General features: G+C 40.7%; 3 protein-coding genes across 9 annotated transcripts in view; 1 reads left to right on the forward strand and 2 right to left on the reverse strand.

Annotated features, from left to right (window-relative positions):
• Positions 1-1275, reverse strand: part of ACSBG1 (acyl-CoA synthetase bubblegum family member 1) — a 35075-nt gene extending 33800 nt beyond the window's left edge. The window contains exon 1 of the mRNA XM_035335435.1: positions 620-1275. The gene's annotated coding sequence lies outside the window, so the exon portion shown is untranslated. The remainder of the gene's footprint in view (positions 1-619) is intronic.
• Positions 1276-5498: 4223 nt separating this feature from the next.
• DNAJA4 (DnaJ heat shock protein family (Hsp40) member A4) lies at positions 5499-11129 on the forward strand. Of its 2 annotated transcripts, XM_035335438.1 has the most exons (7): positions 5499-5764; positions 7384-7564; positions 8467-8571; positions 9335-9562; positions 9644-9874; positions 10330-10430; positions 10516-11129. In XM_035335438.1, exons 1-7 carry the CDS (start codon positions 5633-5635, stop codon positions 10732-10734), a joined length of 1197 nt encoding a protein of 398 aa, XP_035191329.1. In that variant the 5' UTR covers positions 5499-5632; the 3' UTR covers positions 10735-11129. The 2 variants fall into 2 exon arrangements, with proteins under 2 accessions (XP_035191329.1, XP_035191330.1); XM_035335439.1 differs by lacking the exon at positions 7384-7564 and having other exon boundaries at positions 5636-5764.
• An 835-nt stretch (positions 11130-11964) lies between these two features.
• WDR61 (WD repeat domain 61) lies at positions 11965-19983 on the reverse strand. Of its 6 annotated transcripts, none has more exons than XM_035335443.1 (12): positions 19830-19983; positions 19527-19570; positions 19377-19404; positions 18561-18666; positions 17545-17717; positions 16314-16462; positions 16023-16116; positions 15120-15213; positions 14360-14452; positions 13644-13722; positions 12180-12281; positions 11965-12144 (listed from the first exon to the last, which is right to left on the reverse strand). In XM_035335443.1, the coding sequence occupies exons 2-11, from the start codon at positions 19536-19538 to the stop codon at positions 12192-12194; spliced, it is 918 nt and encodes a 305-aa protein (XP_035191334.1). In that variant the 5' UTR covers positions 19539-19570; positions 19830-19983; the 3' UTR covers positions 11965-12144; positions 12180-12191. The 6 variants fall into 6 exon arrangements, with proteins under 6 accessions (XP_035191334.1, XP_035191338.1, XP_035191335.1 ...); XM_035335447.1 differs by having other exon boundaries at positions 19870-19982; XM_035335444.1 differs by having other exon boundaries at positions 19527-19627; positions 19830-19982.
• Positions 19984-26284: the final 6301 nt, after the last annotated feature.

The raw sequence follows: 26284 nt of genomic DNA on the forward strand, positions 1-26284 counted from the left end.
AGAGAGAAAGAGAGAGAAAGAGAGAGAAAGAGAGAGAAAGAGAGAGAAAGAGAGAGAAAGAGAGAGAAAGAGAGAGAAAGAGAGAAAGATATTTTTAAAAAAATCTGAAACTCTGTTGCAAGAAGTCTCACTTTTTCTTTTCTTCTGGTCATGTGAAATCTTTTCCTTGCTATGTTAAAGGAAGGAATCCAAATAGATGATCCCATTACCTTGTATAACTTGCATCTTGGTGTTCAACAGCTAGTCTCATGGAAGGAAAATGGCTGTTAATGCTCCAAAACTTGTACTTTCATTTAATAAACAGAAGAAAAACATTTCTAAACATAGTATATATAGAAGAGATCTCTTCTATAACTACATTTTAACTACAGAATAATGAATGTCATGCTATAAGAAAAAGTTCCACAATGAAATTGTCTTTGCAGTCCTAGTACAACATTTTTCCGTACTCTTCAAATAATAAATCTAGTAAATGAGGACAACCAATGTCGAGTTCAGTAAGGAATCTTGACCTTCAAACAATTTTTACATGCTGCAGTTTACACAATGCTGTTGTTAGCACAGTAAGTGTTTTCTTTGATGCCTGTATGCAACATGCATGAGATTGCACTCAACTCACAGACAGAATTCTTGCAATGGGACAGGCTGCTTCTTCCAGCTGCAGGTGAAGCTTTCTGGGCATTGACAGGCTCACAAAGCTATGAAGGAAATGAAGAGGTGAATAAAGCTAATGTGCTGTTTATGTCCTTCATTTTACAATCATGATTGGTACCTTCCAGGAATTAATGTTAAGACACAGTTGCTGCAAACTTGTGCTGTCACAACATCCCAAACAGAAATATTACAGACGCCAAAACAAAGCTGTGCTGTTACTATGGCCCGTAAGCAGCTCAACCACAGTGCAAAGATCAGCCGACAGGTGGGTGGAGTGCTTGGCACTCCATTCATATTTGGGATGGGATGTTTCAGGTTTAATTCACACTGCTGCCACGGCAACATGAAGCTGTCCATAGCTGTGTGCTCTGTCATTTCTTCCCTTGTAAGGCAAGCACGTTTGTTTCACTAGAAAACTTATATTCATTTAAAACAAGTGGAGAAATATACTAATGCTCCTTGCTGTTTATCCCAGTTAGTTTAAGCAGGCTGTTGATTCATGCAACAGAACAACTATGTGTGATTGGCTTTTTTTCTTTTTTTCTAATTTCGTAACTGGTAACAACCTTCTTAATGTAGAACAATGGTTTTTGGTAGAAGCATGATGCTAACCTTGTGGTCCTATTACTGTTTTAGACTTCCAGCACTGAGTCTAAAAACAACAAAAAACATAACCAGCAAAAGGTCTATAATACTTTTTCAGTTCCTACTTCAAAGGCTTTATGATATTTAAAAAATGGTACCACTTCTAACCTTTTTTCATTATTTCAAATCAGTCCTCTTAGAGCCTGACAGTTTTTCGGTTTTCTGCTAATACCAACCCTCTGTCTGCTATATTCCTGAATGCTGTTAACTGCATTTACTGTTATTAGATGCAGCTCTTACACAAAACAGTTCATTCTTTCTTAAAAAGTTTCTCATAAAATTAAATATTTAATTTTGGCCTCTGTATTTAGCTAAAATATTCTAATCAACTCAGCAGTTATTTTTAAACTTAAGTAGGTTTCAGTGTTTAAAGCAAAATTCTAAACCCAAACAGTACTTTGGTTATGCTTCCAATAACTCTTACTAAATAAATGAGTATTAAATATTAAACCATTCTTGGAAGATCAACTAATTTAAGTTAGCTTGCGCCAAGCAGTAGTTAAGAGTAGGTTCCATAATGAAAAGCTCCAGGCAAGCAACATCTTTCTAAACTCATGCATATGCCTTCTACCCATTCATTTCTAATGAAGAAATTCTTATTAAAAAAAAAAAAGAAAAAAAAAAAAAAAAAGGACAACTTTTACCCTTAGATGTGTTTCACTACACTTTCAGAACTCAATTTATCTGCACTCAAATCAGCATCTTCTTTACTGTGAGGGTGGTGAGGCCTTGGCCCAGGCTGCCCAGGGAAGCTGTGGCTGCTCCATCCCTGGCAGTGCCCAAGGCCAGGCTGGATGGGGCTGTGGGCAGCCTGGGCTGGCGGGAGGTGTCCTTGCCCATGGCATGGGGGTGGAATTAGATGATCCTCAAGTTCCCTTCCAACCCAAACCATTCTGTGATTCTATGGTCTCTAGGCTAAAATGAGGCAACCACATCACAGACACTGGGCAGGAAAAACACAGTTTAACCCACAAAACACTTTGCTTTCCAGGAACATATCCAGCTGCCATGTATTTGTATTTCAAGACATTTCCAGTAGAAATCTCTAAAAATGTTTTCTGTCATTGGCCATGCCACAGCAACAGGAATTTCACTTTGCCTTTCTGAAGAATGCAGTCTGCTTTCTAAGGAATTGTTCAACAATTAGAGAAAAAAACACCACAGACAAAGCTGCAAAGCTGCTGGAGTTGGAGCATCTATTCCCAAAGCATCTTAAAGTTGTTTTCAACTACAGTTTGTACTGATGGAAGAAGAAAATTGTAAGAAAAAAGCAGCTGTGAATACACATGAGGAGACAGCTGTTTCCGAGCACCTAGAGAGAAGAATATGATCTCTAAGGTAAAAATGACTGTTGGTCAGGGGACAAACACATCTAGAAACAATTTTGCTGCTTCCTTCTGAGGAAAAGCCCAGTTTAGGTCACAAGTAACTTGCAATCTCAGTTACTTACAGGTGCTTGTGTATCCAGTTTCAAGTTTTACACAGGCCCAAACCACTCAGAGTTGCACAGCGTTAACCAATTCAAACGGTACTATGGAAACAGGTATCTCTTACTCATTTTGTATTACTATCACTTGAAGTTCATTACTACAGACTGTCACATATTTTAATTAAAACTTGGCTCTGAAAAATCCTCTGAAGATGCTAATCACTCACTATAAACTGCCCTAACACAATGCCATCATTTCCATTTCCTTGCAGGTATTAGTCTTTTACTTCTCACCAAGAACAAAAATACTTTCCTAAGAGCTGATTTCTGCCCAAAATATCCTTTTCAATAATTCATTCTGTGGAAAGAATTCCAGTACCACTTAAAGTCCACTACATGAAGCTGTTTTAAAACTTTCTGACGTATACTTTAAGAAAGACTAAAAACTATAGGTTAAGCACGTTATTTAAAAGGTATTCTCCTAATGCACTGTAGAAATCATGATAGCTGTTTAGGTTTGGATACTGGAAAAATCCAGCTCAGCAGCAAGGAATTTTGTTATGATTCAGATTTCACCTTTGTGAGGGACTGCTGAAGCTCTCTTTATGCAAATGTCAGTGCTTTTGAAAGCACAAGTCTCAAGCCCCAGATTCACTTTTTTTTTTTTTTTTTAGGTTATTCTTGGAACATCTTTACAAAAAATCAAGGGTGCTCAAAGAGACCCCAGCTACAGTTCAGCAAACTGCACTCTTACCCATGGCTCTGGGATGCCGTTTCCAGTAACTACTTCACAGTTTAGAAGACACGGTTTACTACGTACGGTGTGGCCAGATAAGAGAAGCAAACACAAAGAGAGATTCTGTGAGTATTTCATAAATTTCATACTTCTTGCAGCCTATAAAGACGATGGCTGTTCCAAAGGTCAGGTTGGAAGGTATGTTTTGACTCATTTTGTGCTAACAGTGAGAATACGTATTTCAAAACCAAACACAGAGTCCCCGGGTGGTTAAATGAAACAGGCAGTAGGAACTAATTATTCCCCAGCTCCCAGTCCAGTCCAGTCCTGCCTTCTTGGAGAGAACAGAGCTTCTCCACTTGTTTTTCTGTTTACACCTAGACACAAACCTGGTAAGTAAGAAGTGACAAGGTGATTTGTAGTGTTGCATGCAGCAGGAAAGGAAGGAAGGGAAAGAAGAACAAGAGGTCAGTTGTTCATCTGAGAAGATAAACAAACCCTGGTGAGGACCAACGAGACTCAAGAAGGAAAGGTGTGTAGCAAAATAAATTGCATCAGGCATGTACACAGTCAATCACCAAGCTACTAGCCTAGGAGATGAAGAAACTAGAGCTGCAATTGCTGACAGACATGCCTGTATGTTTAGAGGCTGTATTACATTTATTATGAGACATTATAGGAATTAAATCAGCTCTTAAGGATTCCAACTCTGTTCAATAAACATGGTACTGAAAAATAGGAAGCGTTTTGCATCAGACAGCTAGAGAAGAGTTGTGCTCCCCTCAGGTACTGCAATCACTGCAGCTGTCAGACTAGAGGAACGCAGATGCTAACGCAAACAATAGTGATGGACTGACACCACTTCCATTTACTCAAACCCAAAACACCAGCCCTTACTACTTTTCCTGCTAATTCTTTGACTAAATCATGAGTTAGGTGTCCCAACTGGCTCCAAAGATGGAGAAAATTAATACTTGATAATAAAGTAACTATAATCTGGTAACTGATTAAAAGAACACAAAGCAAGAGGCCCAATGCTCTTCAGCAAAGACCCACACCAGAGGAGCTTTTGGCAGGGTACCTACCAACAGCTGTTACTGGTAGCACACTGACCAGAGCTCCGAGTTCCCACTGTACTTACAAACATTTACACGTACACACATGGGGGTTCCTACTCCCGGCAGCGACGGACTGTCTCTTTGCAACTTGCTTTAAATTGACCTTTGAAATTCAGTTCTAGGTAAATTCAGGATATGCTTGGAAAGCCTCTGACCTGCTGGAGCATTCAGCTGCTGCAAACCTGTTAACTGGTTACAGCTAATTCATCTTCAAGGTAAAAAAATTAAATTATTTTTTGAAAAACGGCAACAAAAAAAAACACAATCACTCCCACCTTACATTTTTTTTTCTGTAATCATTTTAGGAAGTAAGTTTCTCTACTTGCTTGCCAGGGCAACATCATAATTTTACAATACAGATATACGTGCTTTGCTGTCGCTAATCACGTGTGCAGAAAACAGCAGTTATCGATGCTGACTTTGTGGGGTTCAACTGTTCCCTTTGTCAATGCTTTGATTTTTCCCTGGGGCTTTGCCCCCCCGCCCTCGGGTACACCTGCCCGGTACCAGGAGCGGGCCACACGCAGAGCGGGTGGCGGGACCTCGGCCCGAGGGCTCCTCCGAGGCCTGGGGACGCCATCGCAGAGGCCCCGGGGTCAGCAGGGGCGGGCAGGGGCCCGTAACGACGGGAGGTCGCGCTGCGGACACCGAGCCCGCCAGCCCTGACAGGAACAGCGGCCGGCACAGTGGGGGTGGGGGGGGGCGGCGGGGGGGACGCGGTGCCGGGCGCTAAGGGGGATCGGGCCCAGCGCATCCCGCTGAGGCCCCAGCAGGCTGCTGAAACCCTGCCCGGCCCGGCCCTGCCCCGCTGGTTACCGGGGGTGACGTCACGCGCAGGGATTCTAGACCGTTCCAGGGCCGTGACGTCCGGCGGCGTCATTCCAGAAGATTCGGCCGGCGCCGCTATAAAAGGCGCGGAAGAGGCGGGGCTCGTGCAGCGCCGGGCGGGCGGGCAGGCGGTGGGGCCGGGAGACTGCTGCGCTGAGCAGGGCGGCGGGCCTGGGGCTGTGACGGGCGGTGAGCGCGGTGCGTCCCGGCAGGCAGGGCACCATGGTGAAGGAGACGGAGTACTACGATATCCTGCAGGTGAAGCCCACCGCCTCCTCCGAGGAGATCAAGCGCGCCTACCGCAAGCTGGCGCTGAAGTACCACCCCGACAAGAACCCCAGCGAGGGCGAGCGGGTACGGGGCTGGGGCTGGGACCGGGCCGGGGGCCGCGGCGGGGTTTAGGGATCTCTGGGCCGGGCAGGCCCCGCGTGGCCGCCGCCTGTAGGCCTCGGGGCCCCTCCGCCGGGGGTGCCGGGCCGCGGGGTGGCCTCCAGGTGGCGGCTCCCAGGGCTGGCGCGGAGCTGCCGGGCCCCCTGCCGCCCGGGGGAGCTCCTCTGTTCCAGCGCTGCCCCAGCCGGAGGACGGACGCAGCGCCCTTCCTGCGGCACACGGGATGAATGAAGGCTGCGGGTTTGCAGAGTGGGTAAAGAGATCTCGGTGTGGCAGCAGGCCTGATGCTCGGCCGCGGCAGGAGGGCACGTTGAGGAGGAGAAGTGGATATGGTGGCTCCTTCCCGTGGGCATTGGTCTCACCATTCCCTGCAGTTGCCAGGAGGAGTTCATTCTTAGCAGTGATGCTTTTTGAAGCAGGCAAAGCTAGAAGGACTCCTGCTGCTTTAATGGTCATCGTGCTGTATTGGATATTGTGAAGGTCAAAGCTGGATCCTCCTGCCAGCACTACTGTGCATGCTGGGGTTGCAGTGGATGGATTTGTGCCTCTGAACAGGATGAGTTCTTTAAAGGAACGACAAACGCAGGTGGACAGGGTCACTACCCAGAGGAAGCCATTCCATTGGGCTGAACCATGAGTGGACTGTTCACAGCACACCTGTTCTATTTAAAAAGAGAGACCCACTCAGCTTCCTATGTTATGTATGAGAATGAAGGAGCACCACAACTGGAGAGCTATGGAAAACAAATCGAACTTGACTTATAAGTTTATTTACATAGAAAGGGGTCTGATGATTCTTACCTTAATGTAAGAAAGGAAACTCAATAATTGTATAGCTAGTATACTAATTTACAAACCTAAACTAGTTAAATAGTAACATAGGCTAAGTTAACTTCCAATGCTTTTATTTTTGGTCTGCTAGTTTACCTGGTCATAAGTAAATCATGTTGAAAATGAGCAAGTCATTTCAGTAATAGAAAATAACATTAAAAATGGGTTATTTTAGTAATAGAATTTAGTAATAGAAGCTTCTGGATGGCTGTTTAAAGAATGTCACATATCTGGATAAGATCGATGTTTTGATTTGTATCCAAATTCCTTCCATTTGCAGTTACACCAGTGCTTTGTCACTTAAATATTTGCTTAATTTCAGCTGGATATAGGAGCTCAGCAGCCATGAAAGATCCCTGTGTAGCTCTAGAATGACTAGTGCTGCTGTGGCCAGTGAGCATGTGGGGACCCCCGAGACTTAGGGGATAGCATCATATCCCTTCATAAACAGGTTTGTTAGAGGTGTATGATGGCTGCAACCAATGAGTATCAAAGTGGCAGTTTGCATATGCCTGTAAGTTGGATGTGACTCTAAGTTTGTGTGTAATACGGTGGTGGGTGGGAGGGAGAAGAGGGCTGTTCTTCCTGGATGAAAGTGTATTATTAGGCTCTATTGTTCTGGGAGTCTACTCCTGGAAAAAGACAAACACTGCAAGAGTACTGTAGTGGCTCAATCTGAAGATTGAGTTGCACGTGAGAGGGTTACTTTTCCTCTTGGTCATAGTTGTTCAGAGCTTCTTTTTTCTTTTTAGTTTAAACTCATATCCCAGGCATATGAAGTTCTGTCGGACCCAAAGAAAAGGGACCTCTATGACCAGGGTGGGGAACAGGCTATTAAAGAAGGAGGCCTGAGTGGCGGCAGCTTCTCTTCACCCATGGACATCTTTGACATGTTCTTTGGTGGTGGAGGCCGAATGAATAGAGAGAGAAGAGGTACACAGTTCTAAACAAGTTCTAGAAATTCTAACCATGCACTTAGGCATAAAACACATGTGCTTTGGTACTGCTGTTCTGCTAAGTGCACATAGCGTGGGTTTTACTAGTTGAATTAATAGATCAAATAACCTATGAATTTTAGTTCTTCTAGTAGTAAGATCCTAATAAAGTAGATAACATGATGTGTAACCATAGCAATCTTTCTGATTAGTTGTGCTTATTTTTGTTAAAATGGGTATGGGTAATTTTTAGGGGAGGGGGAAATATTTGTCAAGATGGCTAGCAGATAAGTTTTAAGTTATCTTCCAAAATTTGTGCCTTACTTGCTCATACGCTTTGGGCAACTTGCTTCAAAGGACACCATCAACTTAAGCTAATTTTGAGTCCCATAAAAAAAATGGGAGAAGTTATGTGGCACGGAGTACATACTGTTGCCAGAAGCACATAATGATTTCTTCTTGTTCATTCCCAATGTCTGTTGGAAGAGCAATTAGTAACTTGCTGACATGTCTTTGAAATCATGCTATGAAGTGGCATGGAAATACATAGGTAGGCCTAACAGCAATTCCTAAATTGACTAGATCTGAAGCTGGTAGTGTCCTTGCATCTTTCTGTTTTGGTTAAGCTTATAAAATTATGGGTAGAAGGAGGGGTTGGGTGGCTGTAATGATGCTTTACTTAACTACAGCTCAACTTCGTTCTCACCTAAGTGGGTGCAGCTTAGTGGAAGCTGATGGAACTGCACATGCTTTTAAGGGGGCTGAGCTCTGTTCGAAGTCGGGAATTAACATTTCTTCAGTGAGACTGCATGTATGAACAAGCGTAGAAGCTTTTAAATAAGCATTAGTCCTCCCAGTAGCTGAGCCAGAATTAATCTTTCTTTCTCTGTTTTTTCCAAGGCAAGAATGTTGTGCACCAGTTAGGTGTATCTCTTGAAGACTTATATAACGGCGTTACAAGGAAGCTGGCACTGCAGAAGAATGTTATCTGTGGGAAATGTGAAGGTAAAATAAGCAGTGGTTTCAAACACTTCTTATTCCAAGGTTTTCTTGGACAGCATGGTGGAGGGCTAGGAATGAAGTATGATTTTTAAAAATTTTTCTCCTTTTTTTTCCCCCCCTCCATGAATCAGGCTTCTTTATGCCAATGTTTATCCAAGAGTAACTCCCTCTTCCTAAATGGTGGTGTTAACCTATTGGTCTAATGGCAGCATTGAACTCTCTAAATTATCATTAAGGGCACCTTAATTAAATACTTGAATCGGAAGCTTTAATAAACAGCTGTTTTGTTAATCTTTTCCTTGATTAACTGGCAGTAGAAGTGTAGCTTGAGTTGTGCAACTCATTTTACACTTAAGCATCCATAATGCCTGATCTTCACTGAGGTAAATCTGAATGTAGTCTTGTATCTTAGTATGTTTTTACATTTTTAGTAAGCAGATTCTTACCAAGGTGTTAATGGAAAATCTGTGTTGATAATTCATTCAAAACCAAGATAATTGGGGGTTGGGGTGGATGGGGGGTGGTGAAGGGAGAGACTAATAAAATGAGGTGTGAATAGAGAAGTTGGCTTTCTCTTTTGTATGTTAAAACTCCTAACTTGTGGGGCAATGTTTGTCATAGAAATTAAATTCTAATGAAATAAGAGTTGTATTACAGAACTACTTAAGTTGCCCTAAAAGTTCTCTTGAAGTCAGTGAGTTGTAGCTTGACTATTGTAGAATAACTTTTTTTTCCCTGAGATCACCTTTAACTCCTTTTGTTAAAGGCTATGGTGGAAAGCGAGGGGCAGTAGAAAAGTGCCCTGTGTGTAAAGGAAGAGGAATGCAAGTTCTAGTTCAGCAGATTGGACCTGGCATGGTACAGCAAATCCAAACTGTGTGTCCAGAATGCAAAGGCCAAGGTGAAAGAATAAATCCAAAGGACAGGTGTGACAACTGCAATGGCTGCAAGGTTGTAAGAGAGAAAAAGATCATAGAAGTTCATGTTGATAAAGGTGAGAGATCTGTGTATTTGTTCTGCATCCTTAACCCCATTCTAATAATTCCCTTGAGAGTAAACTGCTTTTCTTCTGCAGGTATGAAAGATGGTCAGAAGATAGTATTTCATGGAGAAGGTGACCAGGAGCCTGATCTGGAGCCTGGTGATGTTATAATTGTACTTGATCAAAAGGATCACGGTGTCTTTCAGAGGCGAGGGCATGACTTAATTACAAAAATGAGAATTCAACTCTCAGAGGCTTTATGTGGCTTCAAAAAGACTATTGACACTCTTGACAACAGAGTCCTTGTCATATCATCTAGGCCAGGTAGGTCTTCAGAATTCTGATGCCATGCAAACTGCTTGTCTTTTGCATTGTGCTAGAGCTGTTTCTTAATCAGCTGATGCAACAAATCCAAACTGTGCTTGCAGTCATTTAAATCAGGAGTGGCAGGACTAAGAACTGAAACATCACATGCAGAATTACAGCTAAAGCTGTCAAATGCTGCTTAGGAAGTCTCTACTTCAGTTGCAGGATAGGCAGGCCAGGAACTCAAGTATTATCTGCTAATTCAGCCTAGAAGTTTTTTCTAAGAAAAGCTGATTTGCTTACAGTAGAGGAAATAAGATTAACTTTTATTTGGTGTTTCTCTTGTTTAGCTTGGTTTTAGTGTTCTTCAGTGAGTGCGATTTTCTATAGATTGCTCTGTAATCTAAAGATTGTTGGTATTGGTTATGAAATCTGTCATGTAAGATTACTTAAAACTCCTGACCTTTGTGCAGGTGAAGTGATAAAACATGGTGACCTAAAGTGTATCTACAATGAAGGGATGCCTATCTACAAATCGCCAATGGACAAAGGCAACTTAATTATACAATTCTTGGTGAGTAGACTACTTGCTTTTCTGTAGCAAAGAAATCTATTAGCATCAGGAGTAACTATTTGATTAAAAAAAAATAACATTGTAGGTCCAGTTCCCAGAGCACCACTGGCTTCCAAGGGAGAAACTCAGTCTGCTGGAGGCTCTGCTTCCTCCACGAGAAGATGTTATGATTACAGATGAGATGGATCAGGTAGATCTTGAAGATTTTGACCCTAGTGAGCAAACCTACCGTAACAGTGGAGGAGAAGCATATGAAGAAGATGAAGAAGGTCCAAGAACAGGTGTTCAATGTCAGACATCTTAAAGCAAGGTGGAATGGCTATCATCTAAAATGTAAATTTTCACAATGAAAACTGCATGGCTGTAATAGCCACTGCTTCTGTTTTTTGTGTTCAGCAAATTGAGTTGCTGCGCTGTCAGTATCACTTTTTTTGTAACTAATTTATATTGTGTTCTTGTCTTTATATATAAAGCAAACGTCACACAGCTGAGAACCAACTGAGTTGGTATACATTTTCTTGTGCTGTGAAGGTTCTCACTTTATTTCACCTATGCTATTTATATAAGACCCTGGCAGTACTGCTAAGAAGTGGAGTGTCTTATGTAAATATTTTCATACTGGAAACTAATTTCATAGAATAAAACATAGCTGAAGTTACTTCTAATAAATAGAACTTCACATTTTGTTTTTTTTCTCTTGTGCTTTGTAAGCTAGTCTATTTAAATGTGTTTCTCTAAGTTCCTGCTCCTTTGTGCAACTAGTTTAGATGTCTTGGTGTATGCAGTCTATTAGCCAGGTAACTTTGTATTTCTAGAGTATTTTATTCCTGCCCCACTACTTCATAGTACTGTTCTCCTGTCTCTTCCTTACCTGTAGATGAGAGTAGGCTTCTTTCATTGGCTTAACTCTGTAAGTGTAATGAGGAGGTTATGAAGTATCTCTACCCTGTGTATACAGTCCATGACTTCAGAAATGATTTAGCCAAAGGTACTCCCCTCCACCCCCCCCTTTTTTTTTTTTCAGAAACCTAACCTCTTAATTTCAGGCTTTCTAGAAGGTGTTGTTGGTCTATACTTCCTATGGCTTTAGTAGTCATGTCCTAACTCAAATGAATACTTTAACAAAAGGCTCTATCCTGGCACAGTACTAAGTAGCAACAGTATATGCAAGGCAAAGTAGAATTGCTTTTTATCTGTCTTTATAAAAGCAGAATTTGTGTTGAAGTAGTGTTGAGAACAAGTAGTACCCATTAGTGAAATTAAACCATGATGAAGCTGCCACCTGTCACCATACAATGGCTGGAACAGGTGTTCAACTTAAATGACCCCATCCTACACAGAGGACCAACACTAAGCTGAGCAAAGGCTATCATAATCTCCCTCACTCTTCCTTTTCCTAAAATAAGCTTGTTCAAGCTGGTCAACAATTTCTAGCTCTAGTCTATTTATGTGGGAAAGCCAGGGAGAAATACCGGTGGTAGATTAACTGAGCAGTTACCTCATCACCCATGACCATGTATTTCCAAAAATACACTTTTCCAAGGATTAGTTACAAGTTACTTGCAACTCTAGCTTTTATTTTAAAAAATTAAAGCTTTCTCTCATGCTGAACAATAAAGATTGCATATAAATTTATCTGATTTTCAGTGGGAAATCAGATCAGCATTACTAAAATGCTTTTTATCAAATAAAACAAAACAAGGATTGCAGTGTTTCTAAGAACTGCCACAGAAGTTAGCCAAAGGATCTAAGTCAAGACACTTAAACAGGACAATCATAGATATGGATTTCTTGGTCATCTCCAACAGATACAATTTTGGACCCACTTCCATTGTATTTCACTCCCCAAACCTGCAAATAGGACATACACAAGATTATAAATGGGAGGTACTGAGACAAAACAAGTATTTATCTTTGCACCAAGTAATGTGTATCAACTACAAGAAACAAAAGAGGATTATTTAAGAACACCCTCTCAGAGCTGATACAGTTAGAATTCCTGCTTTAACAAGTGATGATGCTGATGGTCTCTAGCTGCCTGGCAAGTTCTTACTTTCCACTTCTACTGACTACAAGTTACGCAGCCTTAGGATACTTGAAAAATACCAAAGTGTGCTTGCCCCAGTTAGCATAGATCTGACCTAACCTTTTCACTCCTGGCTCCCATCTTTTCTTGAACATACTTTACAGTGCTTTTAAGGAAGCAGAGGAAGTGCTTTTCATGCAGATGGAGAAGCAGCATATGATAAAGAATGATCTTGTTTATCCTTGGGTTGAGTCATTTACTTGCCAGTGCAAAACTAAGAGAAGTTTAGATGAGTCCTCTGGTTTGAACTAAAAGCTTACACAAACCTGTAAATGACTCTCACTCATCCCTTTCATTAGGATAACATCAGGAATAATGAAGTCTATCCAGCACATTAACACAAGATTACAAAGTATCTGTATCAACAACATGTTTTGGGGGAAATGTCATATGCTACTTTGCTTTGGTATCTAAAAACCAGAGAGATCAAGTGTTCCAGGGGGCTGACACATCCCTGCCTTCCACAAGTCCATGTAATTACAACTAAACATTAGAAATCCACTTATGCTTGGTATCAAAATCCTCACAGCTGTAGATAACTGAAAAGAGGGTTACCAGCAAAAAAGTATTGTGGAAAAAAGACCCCAAATAAAATCTGCAGGAATTTCCCTTAAGTCTTCTCTTATACACTAAAATAACACTAAAAAACAGCCTTGTTCTACTTAACACTGAACATTTGGAAAAAAAGTAAGCTGGTTCCTAACCTCTTCGCTCAATTATAGCTTTTCTTCAGCAAAAATAAAACAGGATTTCAAGGATGGTTTCAAACATTTTTTAAAAATACCATCCTTTTAAATAACCCCTGACAGCTGCACACACTGTGTAAGTGATAAAGAAGACCGTAAAGATAAAAAATACAGTCTGATAAGAATCCATTTGGCTACTTGGGACTGCCCTTCTTAGGACCTGTAAAAATGGGTTCCATGGAAGAGCTCAACCTATACCACTCTTGTAATATTAGATTGATATTAAGTGCCTAAAAATTGCAGCTTTTAAGGTTTCATTATAGCAAGCTGAAGCCCAACTCCACTTTTAAGCACAAGCACGCACAACTACACAAGTTTTCCTGTTTACAGTGATTTAGGTAAAGTGATGGTAGACCAGACAATTTTAAGCTGGTAACATACCTGATCTTGGTGGTCAAAGAAAGTGTGAACACAAGTTCTTGTTCCAGCATCCCAAACTTTTACACTTTTATCAGATGAACTGAAAAAAAATAATAATCAAAATTTAAATTAATAGATTAAGTTAAATTAATAGATTAACTATAGTTTATTTCAGAGCTTAAAAGATAGGGATAAAATAACAAAGATTTGCATCTTCCACCGGGTCCCAGTAACCTTTAAGATACATCACTGTTTCAGTACCTGCAATATGAAAATGAGGACTCCCATTTTAGCCAGAAAATTCTTTGAAAATTCTTGATCCAAAGATCAAGAAACGTCTGTTACATACACTGGGTCCCCCAACTGTCTAAGCTGTTTTAAGAGTTAAGACAGTTCAACTTGATCAACATGTACTACTACTACTACATTAGGTTGTACTTGTTTTTTTATCAGCAGCTTTTCAGATATTTAGAATCAAACTGCCCTTCTTTTTGGTTAAGATGTTTTTCACTTGTAGGGAACTACACTGCAGTGAGATGACTTACACAATAAAATAGTATTGACTACAACTGCCATTGCATCACAAATTGGCTTGAGTCTTTTATTGTAACATTTGCTATTCCGTTACAGATTTCACTGCAATTTGAACACATCTACTTTCTGATCAATCTCCATTTATAAATATAAAACTTTGTTTTTTTTTTAATAAGCATAAAAGAGTTGAAAATCCTCATTACCTGGAAACAAAGTGGGTATCATCAGGACAAAATGCTACATTTAATACCCAGGATCCATGACCACTTAATGTGCCGGCCAAGTTTGCATGTTGGCTGTAGAAAGAACAAATTTAGAACACAGAATTATAAGATCAACATTCGGTTTGTGAATTCCAGGGAAAAAGCAACTGGAATATACTGTAGTTTGCACAGTCACAAATAGTTCAATGGAAGGATCATGGAAGGAGACTTCTGGACCTTTTTTCAACCAAGCTGTCTTGTGTTGCAATAGGTTCTGATTTTCCATTTCAAAACTTAAAAAGAGGTCACTAAAAAGATGCATAGGTGGACAAAACAGTTTGACCTGGAAAACTTCTATAAAGAATGCACAGTAATGCAGGTATAGGGGAGTGAAGATGACTGAATCAGTGCCTTTTCCTTCTCAGGAAACTCCAATTCTTGGCACAATGCAAGAGAAAACAAGTAAACAATGTCACTTCAGGTAGGTACAGGTGTTTCAGATGTGTAAACACACACAGAACAGATATACAAAAAAATTAGCCTGTTGCTTACAGGGCCAAATAGGAAAATTGATTTCAAACTAAGACTATCATCTATGTACTTCTTAAAAAGTACAGGATTTAATGTTTTATTATTTAAGCTAAGATTACTTATTCAATAAAGAATTCTCCAAAAGCCGAAGAGAATTACATTTTTTACAGTAACAGCATTTTTGAACAGTTACTTTACTGTTAGCATATCTTGCAAAATGGAAACTCACACATCGTAGATTTTGATATAGCCGTCATCTGAAGCAGTTACAAGTAACTGAGAATCTGGAGAAAATGTCAATGAACGAATAGGCATCGCATGACCTGAAATTCAAAGTTTTGCATGGCTCAGAATTTATCTCTACTGCTTACTAATGACAGCAATAATAGTACGAGTTACATCAGAACAGGAGTTCCTGTTAAAAGAAAGCAACCTCTCTATGCCTCTGCTGGCTTCTTCAAACAACATACAATGGAAACTGGCAGTAATTCTGAGCTTCAGATGTTAAAGCATGTCCAATGCAACACCAAAGTACTCTTTCCAGCTGAGGATCTTAATTAGAAGTGATGTAGGAAAACATAATTTTCTGATCTCACAATGCTTTATAGTATGACAATCGTCATGTTTTCTAATATGATTTCATAACCTTTGAAGTTGTTGGGTTCTATATTATGCACTGGACATAATCTGCATGAACAGTAAAAGCACACATCTTAAAAATGCTTATCTTGTACAACATAGTATGATCAGTTGTTTTCTGAAACAGGAATACTTTGCTATAAATCTGATACCATATTCAAAAGAAAAATATGCATAGCAGCGCAGATTCGGCTTAGTCTCACTTGTAGTGCACTACAATGCAAGAAGCAACTGCAATTTAAGAAATGAGTTAAGTATTACTGACTTGATATTTTAACATAGGGATGGGATTTATGCTACAAGCCTGAGTTTACAGTTTGCCTCTTACAAGTCAGAGTACACTAAATAAGTAAATGAGTAAATAAAATCTACTGGACAGAAACATAAATTTATTTATACTGTGGCTGTTCTACCCAACTATGACTTATGTTATATCCTTCAGTTTTCCTGAATGAAGCCAGAACTTGGGTACTGCAAATAATCAAATCATTACCTTCTAGCGTGTGGAGAAGTTTTCCAGTTGCAATATCAAAAATATTGATAATGCCATCTATCGCTCCACTGGCTAGGTATTTCCCATCTGGACTCTGTAATAAAGCATAGGAAGTATGCATTTAACAACTGTATGAATTTGTGCTATGTACCTCCCTTCCCAATGCTCTTAGCATCGTGTCACAAAGCATGGCTGACAATATCATGTAGAAATAAAGTGATGAAAGAAAAAAAAAGTTTATAACATATCACCACATATTTCACATAAGACATGATCAATTATTGTTCTTACATATGCAATGCTAAGGATGAACTTTCCTCTGGTGTCCAGAGAATATTCTTTTTTTCCAGTTTCAACACCGAAAATATTTACTTTTCCGACATGACTTCCTGTTGCAAGGTACTGGGAATCAGGTGAAAAAGCCAGGGACCAAGCATCAACTATATTAAAAAATAACAACAAAAATAAACAAAACAAAACAAACAATCAAAACAAAACAAAACAAACAAACAAACATTCAGTTACATGAATACTGTTGTTAGTCCTTAACCAATAATGTCAGTTCCGAACACATACGTTTAGACATTTATCTCTGGCTACTCTTCATGCTCCAAACTCTACTAAATACTCTAGGAGCATAGAAGCTCATTAATGTGAACTTCCTTTTAATGGAGTAGAGCATGAGACATTTATTTAAGTTTAGTGAAAGATTACATTTTCTACTAAGATCTCGAGTTTAGTAGCCCCTACTGCAACAACAAATTTAGCATTTAAGGCTGCATACGTAACATATAAATTTGTTATTTTCTCCTCATGCTGACAGCTATTGAACCAGTGTAAGAAAGCAACAACTAGCAGTTAGCAAAGCACAGAAGATGCAGGAGAACCACACAGATATATGAATGTAACATGGATCAACATGCCTTGCAAGTGAATTAAAAAACCTTTCAGAGTAACATATTTATCTGGCACAATGTAATTCACAGATTTTTCTATACTCTTATGATTAATTACCTAAAACACTCCAAGATTGTTCTTAATTAAGGGACTGCCAATGGATCAATGAAATAAGAATAAAATCTTAGGCCCTGCTTTCCAACTTAGACAATGCAACATCTATCTAGACTTCAGCTTTACCCTACTTTGACTTGCTCCCTTAGGCTTGGATGTACTGCATAAATAAGCATCACATATATGGTTTAAATTCAATTCAGATATAACTAGAAATCATTAGCAAGCTCAGACTTCCTTTGTAAACCAGTCTGAGTGTTTGGATCATTTTCCATTTTGCTTTACCTAAAAAAAAGCATATCTAAAAAAGTCTAAGTAGTGTCAAAGTGTAAAACTGTCTGATACTAATTTATGTTGAGCTGATAAAAATCACTCATTTTAAGATTCTGCAAATGATGAAAGATTTTAAAAAATCCCAGTCATCTCATATACCCTAATTATACAATGTACAGTAGTTACCACCTAGGTTTAGGAAATTTCTTACACAGATAGTTTAACACTGATATCTTACCAGGACCAGCATCTATTGACTTGATCTGTTTGCCAGTTTCTAAATCCCAAAGGCGAATATGGGCATCTAGGGAGCTCGATGCTGCAATGGCACCCGTGTGGCTGATATCCACAGATACCACGCCTAGTTGGTGACCCTCTAACGTCCACTGTAGATCCAATTTTTCATCATTCCTTTTGTTAAAGGGAAATAAAAGGCTAGTTATGAATAACTGGGGGTACTTAACCGAAATCCAACCTCAGATAAAACAAATAAACAAGTTAACCCACAGTTCTTAATTCTGGTCAACTAGAAGAAAATCAAAGTACCCATGGAAAGTGAGGACAGCTATGCACAAGTTGCTCACTGTACTCAAAGGAAAGAAACAAGGAATCAGTTATCGTATTTCTGAAAAGCTTCATTTTAAGTTTGCAAGTAGTCCCACAGAAATCTTCATCACACAGCAGTGCATGAGTACTTGCACAGCAGACTTAATCTGCCAGCACAACATGAAACTGACTAACATTTTTAGAATATCATACAAAGCTACTCAAATAACGAAAGCGAAGCACAGATTTAATATTGCTCTGGCTAAGAAAGAGGAAAAATTCTTTGCAAAAGTACACTTCAGAGGATTACAAAGATTTATTTCTTTCTTTTTTAGTAAGAAAGGAAGGTAACATATCCTCTTTTACTTTGTTCTCATTATTCCTTTCACCGTATACATGCTCCCAATGCCTTGACTCATAAAAAGCTTCATTTCTAATTCTTTGGTTTTAAAATGCATCAAGTCCTACCATTCTCTGGCAGAAGACACATAAAATAGAATGTATATTTTCAGAAGGGTTTGTGTTCTTCCCAATTTAAAGCACATTGGAATGCTACCACTCCTATAGAAAGCATGTACCAATGAAGATAAGCTTGCTCAAGAGCTGTGCCATGCTACCTGTTGTGGAAATTTAAGACTGCTATAACTCCACACTACTTCCCAGGGATAAAACTGGTTTTAACCATTCAGTATGGAGCATTTCACTTACCACTTCCAGACCTTCACTAGATCATCCAAAGAACCAGAGATCACTGTTTCAGAACCATCCTTTTTGTTCTTTCCCCAGGCAACTGACCAGATGGCATCATCATGAGCTAAAAGAGAATATAAGCATAGAAACTAAAAGTTAAGGTGGTTTCTTTTGATAGAAGATGACAACCACATTTTACTTCCCATTATAGGCTGGACATCTATGTAATATTCAGAGCAGACAGACCAATTAATGTCTTGACATGACACAGAGTAACTCAATTTAAACCAGGAAACTGCTCTTTTTTTTAGTGTTCTTTGAAAATTTTAAGATTGCTTTTACAAAGATCTACATTGTAGCTGTATTTTTACATTTTTATGGAAGGAAGTTTTAAAGTTTATGTAGCTGGTTTATCAGGCAAAAATCATGGAGTTTTTTTATCATAAGTATTTCATCTGTTGCACAAGAACATGCTCCTCTAGTCACAATACCTAGTCACTTCTCCTCGGTCAACTTCAGTATATGAGAGTCCTATCAGCAAAAAAAAAGTCACATAAGCTTTGGTAATGCTAAGATTGCCTGTTTATTGTTATCAGTAGACCCCCTTGTACTTCAGGTCTATCAGTGCTCTGGAAGCCTTGTCACCGCTTTTATTGTTTCAAAGCACACAAGGTCTTTGTTCACCAAGGTCACTGTTGAAAAACAGCACAGATATGTTTAAACTATTCAGATTTACATGTCATATAAACATAACCTAGGTGATCTCAGATGCATATCTGCTTTACATCACCCAAGGAAGACAGTATTATTTAATATATATTAGTGTCTTCTCACCTTGCTCTTGCTTGAAGAGAATACCATACTAGAAAGAAAAAATAATTAGTATTACGCATAAGCAGCCTTAAAAAAATATATATGTATATATATCACACCAACAATTACTTCACTTAAAATTAAGTGAAAGAAAGAAAAATTAAGATTTACCTGTGTAGTCATGTCTTTATGGAAGCAATCTTAACAGGAATGCTCTGGAAGGAGAAAACCCATTAGGCTCAACAATAAGACTCTGGCTCAGAAACACCGCTCTGGAAGGAGAAAACGCGGTGGGCACAGGCGTAAGGCATGAAGAAAGCGCTGCCTTTGGGGCACCCCCGCCTCCCCACGGGACCCCCGCCACCACCACTCCTCCTTCACGGCCACAGCGCGCCCTGAGCTACTGGGACGCGCCCTGAGGTACCGTGACGGGCCGTGACGGGCCGTGAGGTATCGGGACGCGCCCTGAGGTACCGTGACGGGCCGTGAGGTACCGGTCCGAGCCGTGAGGTACCGTGAGGGGCCGAGCCAGGCCACCGGATTTCTGTCTCCGCCGTCGCGCAGTGATGAGGGCTTCTCGGCGCCGCGACGATAGAGAGGGGCGGTGGCGGCGCCGCGCTCTCTGCTGCCGCCATGTGGCGATGGAGGCTCCGCTCCCCGCGCCTCAGCTGAGCCGCGAGCAGCGCCGCGGCAGCAGCTCCCGGTGGCGGTGTCCCCAGTGCCACTGAGGTAACGCGGGGCTGAAGGCGCCGCGGGGTGGTCCTGCCGCCCTCACACGTCCCCCCGGCTGCTGCAGGTCCTCGGGGAGCGCCTGTCCCGCACAGCCGGGGCACTGCCCGCCCGGCCCCGCCATCTTCCCGGGCACGGCCGCTGAGGGGCAGCCGGCTGCTCGCCGCCCGGCCGCCCCCGGTTCTCCCGCTCGTCGCACGCAGGCAGCGACCTCACCGGGCTGAGGCACCAGCCACTGTGCTTGTAGCTTCCAAAAGCGGTCAGCATCTTTTGGGTGGCCTATAAATAACAATAATGCCCTTTAGTGTCGTGAGGGCAGTTGTGGAAAACGTGAGGGACTCGGGCAGCAGCAGTTGCTGACTGAAAAGTGAGACTGGCTGGCTTTAGTCAAGGGTGTGGAGGAGCAATGCCAACCAGGCAGGGAAGACTGAGCCCGAAATGTACTTCTTATCCTAAGTATTGGGTCACTTCATAAACAGCCATCTCCCAAGGATCCTGGAGCTGCAGTAAATGTTAAGCAGCACTGCCCGTTTCCCCAGCCAGAGCACAGAAGTCGTCTTTAATGTCACAAGAGGGAGAGGAGGAAGGTGGTGACAAAGAAGGGTGACAAAAAAGGTATGACTTCTCTTGGAAGCTGACTTTTTTCATGTTCCATTTACTGCCTCTGCTTAAGTTAGAGCTGTGGAAAAAATCAGAATTAAAGTTCGGGACAACAAAGCGGCTTCCTTGATGCTTTAAACTAAAGACAAAGGATCAGTGGCTTTTCACAGTTTTTAACCAGTCTTTATGTGTACACAAAGCTCACCAGGATCAATAGAGCTTATCAGAGTAAGCAAAATAACAACCGAAACAGGAATTCTGAATGTGTCTTAACACAGTACTGCAGTCAAGAATGAAAATCTGGGTAAAACTCTTACAAGTAATTACAGAATCCTTAGTTCTCTTATTATTTAGATTGAGTTTTGAGAGGCTTTTAAGGCAAGCTGCTTTAATACACTGAATTTCAGCTACTAATGATACACTGGAAAGCATTGTTTCAATAGTCAGGTAAATTAGTGTATTTATTCATCCTACCAGGATTCTCCTAGGAATTTTTCCATTTAAATTTGTGCTTAAAATATACCACTTTCACCCTATATGCAAATGTCCATGACTGGGTTCTGCAATTCTGTGGTACTGTCATGTAATCTTTGAGAGTCAAAGTGTTTCTAATCCCTCCAGAATTTTCCCATCACGCAGAGTTCTCCTATGTACCAGTATTCACTTTGTACGCAGAATGTTAGACCTTCACGGGAAATTATTGTTATTGTTCTCCTGCTAGCGCAGAGGGAGACTGTGGGTTATTTCCTACAACACTTATGACACAGCTCTGTATTTGTTAAGAGTTAAAGCTGATTAGATGCTGCTTTGGTGCATCAAGAGGATAATCTGGAGCAGTGTGCCACATGTTTGATTTATAGATGAACTGCCTTCTTGGAATGGTTACTAAGAGTGTGTTTCGGTATGTTTGCCCTTGTTCTGGAGTACTAGCACACTCTGTATCCGTAATATATTTTAACCCTAATCAGAATAATACTTTATGACTGTACGTGTTTAAATGCATTTTTCTTAAATAATGTTACAAAGGAAAACCTGATGTATTTAAAAATACAGTACAGTCACCTTGGTATTGTGAACAAGTAGAAGTGATTTAGGTTAAGATTCTTTTTTCCTTTGGGATGCCGTACAAAAATTGCAAAAGGCAGTTCCCAGACAAAAGCACAGTTGCAGAGTACAAATTGAGAGATGAACCGTTTCAGAAATAATAGGTTGAGTGCCCTTGTGGCCAGCTATTGCAATCATAATTCAGGATCAGCAGTCACAATTCAACACTTGCTTGGCCTTTCTCAAAAGCCAAATGCCAAGTGAGCCTTGATTTATGAAGGTCTTGAAGACACCTGAACCTCCATAAAGCATAAAGGCTAGGTAATTAATTTAGAACTTCAGTTCCGCAGCTAGATGAACACTACAGTATTCAAATGTTGTCAGACATGCCAGCTCTTCTCCCTCATCCGTGCTAAATAATTCCTTATCTAGTGGGTTTGAGGAAAGTGGTAATGGTATTTGCAGTTATGTGTGGTGTATGCTGAAGTGGGCATGTATACAGAGATGACAATGAAAATGTATTCTCATGATCATCAAGATGGAGCAACACGGTCACTTTGGAATGGGACTATGTAACATAACTACCAGCAGAGGGCTGGATTGGATGACAGGTCCCTTTCAGGGCTGATCTATACATTTCAGGTTTGATTTTCCATGTTAGGGTTCTGTGTAGGATCAGTCGCAGAAACTGCAGCACCTGCAGGCACTGCAGAAACAAAGAGCTTGGTGTCAGCGTGCAGAGTTATACCATCTGCCCATTGTGGGGCAGCAGCATCAAGATAATCTCCACCTCCTTGTAGCAGCAAAGGGTTGGCGTACATAATGACACATTAATCATTCTGAGTCCTTCTCCCTTTAGGGACTCTGAACAGTTGTGGCAGGGGGAAAGATTCCTCTGCTTACACTGCCCAATGTGCCCCTTGGAAACTGCTAAGACACTGTGTTCCTGGGAGCAAATTGGAATGATATTTGCACTGTTTGCTCATTCATTTCAGGTATTTGTTCCCTTCATCAAGCTCCAGGAAGACAGTTACTCATAGAACTTAGACGTTTTTCTTGAAAAGCAATGTATAAGCATGTATAATCCACGCACCAGCTTTGTAGCATGTTACTGTCAGGGCAGTTGAGACAAAAGCAAGAGCTACAGAAAATCAGACCCTAATACAGTCTACAGTTCCACTTTTGAAGCGATCCCTACACATTGACATTGCTTGAAGGTTTCATTTAAATACTGAATTGCTTCTCTAGCAAGAAAGCAAGCCTATCTATGTGTACAGTCAACAAGCAGTGAAAAGTCTTTGAGACAGACAAAAATGGAAAAGAAAATCAAAGCTGCCAGAGACTGAGCCAAACAGGAATGAAAATAATACTTAGCACTTGCAGGAACAAATCTCTCTGACTGGCACCCTGCAGTTCCACCCCAAGGCACCTTTGCAGGGTACTGGTGAGAGGACAGCTTGGCCTGGATTTCAAATGGGCGAGGTGGGCAGTGAGACCAGAGTGAACAAACAGTTTAATCCGGGAAGAAAAGGGGAATATAAAGCAGTTAATTAAACCAATAAATCCTAAAAAAAACAGACTCCCTCCTCCATGGAAGCAACCTCATCCCTACCATTGCCTGCAGAGAAGCCAGAATGTTTAGATGTAATTACAGGCCTTTTAATCTCTGGGTTATAGCATTTATAGGCTGAGGGGAACCTTTCAGAGCACAACTGTTTTGAAAGGAATAATAATAGTAAAAAAAAAAAAAAAAAAAAAAGTGTTGTTAATTGTGAGAGACTTTCCAACAATTGGTCTGTGCTTGGTAATAACTGAACCCAGACATTATTCTCACCCTGTCTTTTCTTTCTCCTTGTGAAAAGACTTCAGTTCTTCCTTCAAGTATTTGCCGTATGTAATCTGAATTACTGTATTTTATTCCTGATTTTGTTCTTTCTTGCAGCTTCTCTTTTTTATGGGGGGAGAGGTGGGTCAGAGAGAGTTTCTTAGATCTTCCCATGAGCCTGAAATGTTGAACTAGTATATGAAATGCAAGTACAATAAAAGAAACATCTGGTGCTCATTTGTCAGGATTGGAATAAGGCACTTTAAAATGTCATGCATATGGCTGGGACTTGCTTTTAGAAAGCACAAAGTTTCAACCAGCACGTCAAAACTTGTAGTAAAACTTTTCTCTCCATTATGATGTATTTCACGTGTTTCACCCAAATTTATGTATAAATTGCTATTTTCACTTCAGATATACATGGCAGCTCATGAGGACCTAATCTATGACTTTAAACACTGAAAGCAAAGTACTTGAGCTCTAGGAAAATGTCTTTGGTTGTCTTTGGCTGTTTAGTTCTGAGCAACAAAATAATGATCATGTTATCTAAGCTGTTATTTTACACCCAATTGTGTACCCTTTAGTTTGGTATCCACACCTGAAGCTACAGCAGAAAATGCTCTTACATGTGCGTATTGGTAGCCTTTCCTATGCCAAACATCACCCAAGCAGCCAGTTAATTCTCAAGTGTAAATGAATGTCTGCAGTCACCACCTGTAAGGTATTGTTCTCATAAAAGAAGAGTATAAAGGCATCAGGGATCCTGTGCTCCTGTGCACCTTTTTTTTATCCAGGATGCTAGTTCTATTTGCATCTGGTGAAGTTAGGATGGGTGGTGGCAAAGAAGACAAGGGAAGGCATCATTTTTTTTTTTTCTTTTTTTTTTTCTTTTTTTTTTTTTTTTTTCCGATCCCTGCAGACCAGTGTGTGAATGGGTTGCTGAACTGGGGGACAGGGGGGAGAGAAGGAGTTTTTTCCACTGGCTGTGGGACATTCTCTGTCTGACTAAGCTGTTCACAGTTCACTAAAGAGGGAGAGAAGGCACAGTGGTTCCAGTCTCTGGTTGTGTTATTTGCTTCATTGTAAAATGTTATTAATTTTATACTTCTTATGGATTCTCTTTCTAAAGTGACAATCCAGTTAGCTGCTTGAATTGGCTGTAAGCCTACTTTTTGCTGGAGTGGTGAGTCAAAAACTAAACTGGCACTGTGGCATCTTTGTAATTTTAAGGGTCTTTGTGATATGAAAAACGTTTACAGGATCAAGTGCGGAGGGTGCAACTCTGGGTGTTGTGAACAACTAGTAAGAAAACTCAAATTAGTATCCTTTATTCGTTGGCAGTAGATGGAAAGCAGGTTTGTAATAATTAGCTAAGAGACTTTAAGAACATTTTCAGAAGTTGTACTTAGAGTTTGTTCCTATGTATTTTTGTGTCACTACCCTAGAATATATTTACATATGTGGACACTCGGATCTTCAGTGCCTAGTATCCATTTGCGAGGTTTGCTGGCAGGCAGGCTACATGGACTCACACTTGGCTCAACCAGCCAATTACTTTGCCACTTATCTTCATGTCACTGCCCTGCTTTGTTATTGCAGCCTTCAATGCCACTTCTGTCTTCATCAACACTGTCCCATTCATGCTGTTTGCTTTGATGACTTTGCTGGGCAACCTCTTTCGTGTCCTTGTCTCCTTAAGAGGGGGGCTTATTCTTTTTCGGTTTGCTAGTCTGGCTCACAAGCCCTTGTGAATCAAATTGACAGTATTAATCTTACACAGAGGAGCCATGCTGGAGGATAAATGCCAGTGCTCTGCATGCTCTGGCTCCCATGGAAGTCAGTGGGAGGAGGACTAAGCATGGCACATCATCAAACATTACGTTCAGCTACTTTCAGATGAGATGCTTGAACCAAACTATAAATTTGGCAAATCTTTGAGTCATTTGCAGGCCACAGAAGCCCATTTTACAGCGGTGATTCCACATACTATTCCTGCACAGCAAAAGTATGTTTTCTTGTCTCAGAGATCTTACTAGGTCCTGAGCACACATTCCAGTTCTCTGGTGATTCGATTCCATAGATAATATATATCACATGCTGTACAGTTTCTCCTGCAATTGTGAGTTCTCATCGTGATGGCTTTCCTCACATTTTACATTATACCATCAATGAGAGTGTCATATAATGAAAAAAAAAATAATAATCCAGATTTCTAATGAGATGATTGCCTGTTGTAGGCCACCTCTGTTTAGGTATTGTGTTAGTGAGATAAGCAGAAGTGTGGCATGAGGAAATCATAGATTTTGTCTGTGAGATGAGCATCATCTAGGTCCCAAGCTTTCTAGGACAGACACAGAGCAATAGAAATAACAGAGGAAAAACTTGTCTTTATTTCAGTGAACATTAGACCAATCGCTGTGACTGGAGGATTGTTGCCAACAGCACAGAACATCATATTGGAGTTTGGACACTGATCCCAAGGCAAGCTTCAGTACCATGAGTCTTTCCCAATGGGAAATCCTGTTCTTCAAGAGCTGCAAAGTTTAAGTTAATTTATGAGGTGGTAGCCAGAACCCTGAGCTCCTAGTAAGAGATTCTTGAAGTTCGGTGGTTTCAAAATGCCATCTAAAATGCAAGTGCTCCTCCCAAGCCAGACTTGCAAGTTTCTAGAACTGTGGAGGGAAACAGATGAGGAAAGGCTTTATTGCAGGGATGGGTCTGTTGAAAATAC

This window comes from Oxyura jamaicensis, chromosome 10, assembly GCF_011077185.1.
Source record: "Oxyura jamaicensis isolate SHBP4307 breed ruddy duck chromosome 10, BPBGC_Ojam_1.0, whole genome shotgun sequence".
In the NCBI taxonomy this organism is placed as follows: Eukaryota; Metazoa; Chordata; class Aves; order Anseriformes; family Anatidae; genus Oxyura; species Oxyura jamaicensis.

Excerpts from the sequence above, each read along its gene's own strand:
- WDR61 (XM_035335443.1), bottom strand. Across the intron at positions 18,667-19,376 it reads TCTCTTCAAGCAAGAGCAAG|CTCATGATGATGCCATCTGG; the intron begins GTGAGAAGACAC and ends ATTCTCTTTTAG. Across the intron at positions 13,723-14,359 it reads GATACCCACTTTGTTTCCAG|TTCATCTGATAAAAGTGTAA; the intron begins GTAATGAGGATT and ends ATTTTTTTTCAG.
- DNAJA4 (XM_035335438.1), top strand. The coding sequence starts at position 5,633 with ATGGTGAAGGAGACGGAGTACTACGATATCCTGCAGGTGAAGCCCACC. Across the intron at positions 9,563-9,643 it reads AGAAGTTCATGTTGATAAAG|GTATGAAAGATGGTCAGAAG; the intron begins GTGAGAGATCTG and ends TTTCTTCTGCAG. Across the intron at positions 9,875-10,329 it reads TGTCATATCATCTAGGCCAG|GTGAAGTGATAAAACATGGT; the intron begins GTAGGTCTTCAG and ends ACCTTTGTGCAG.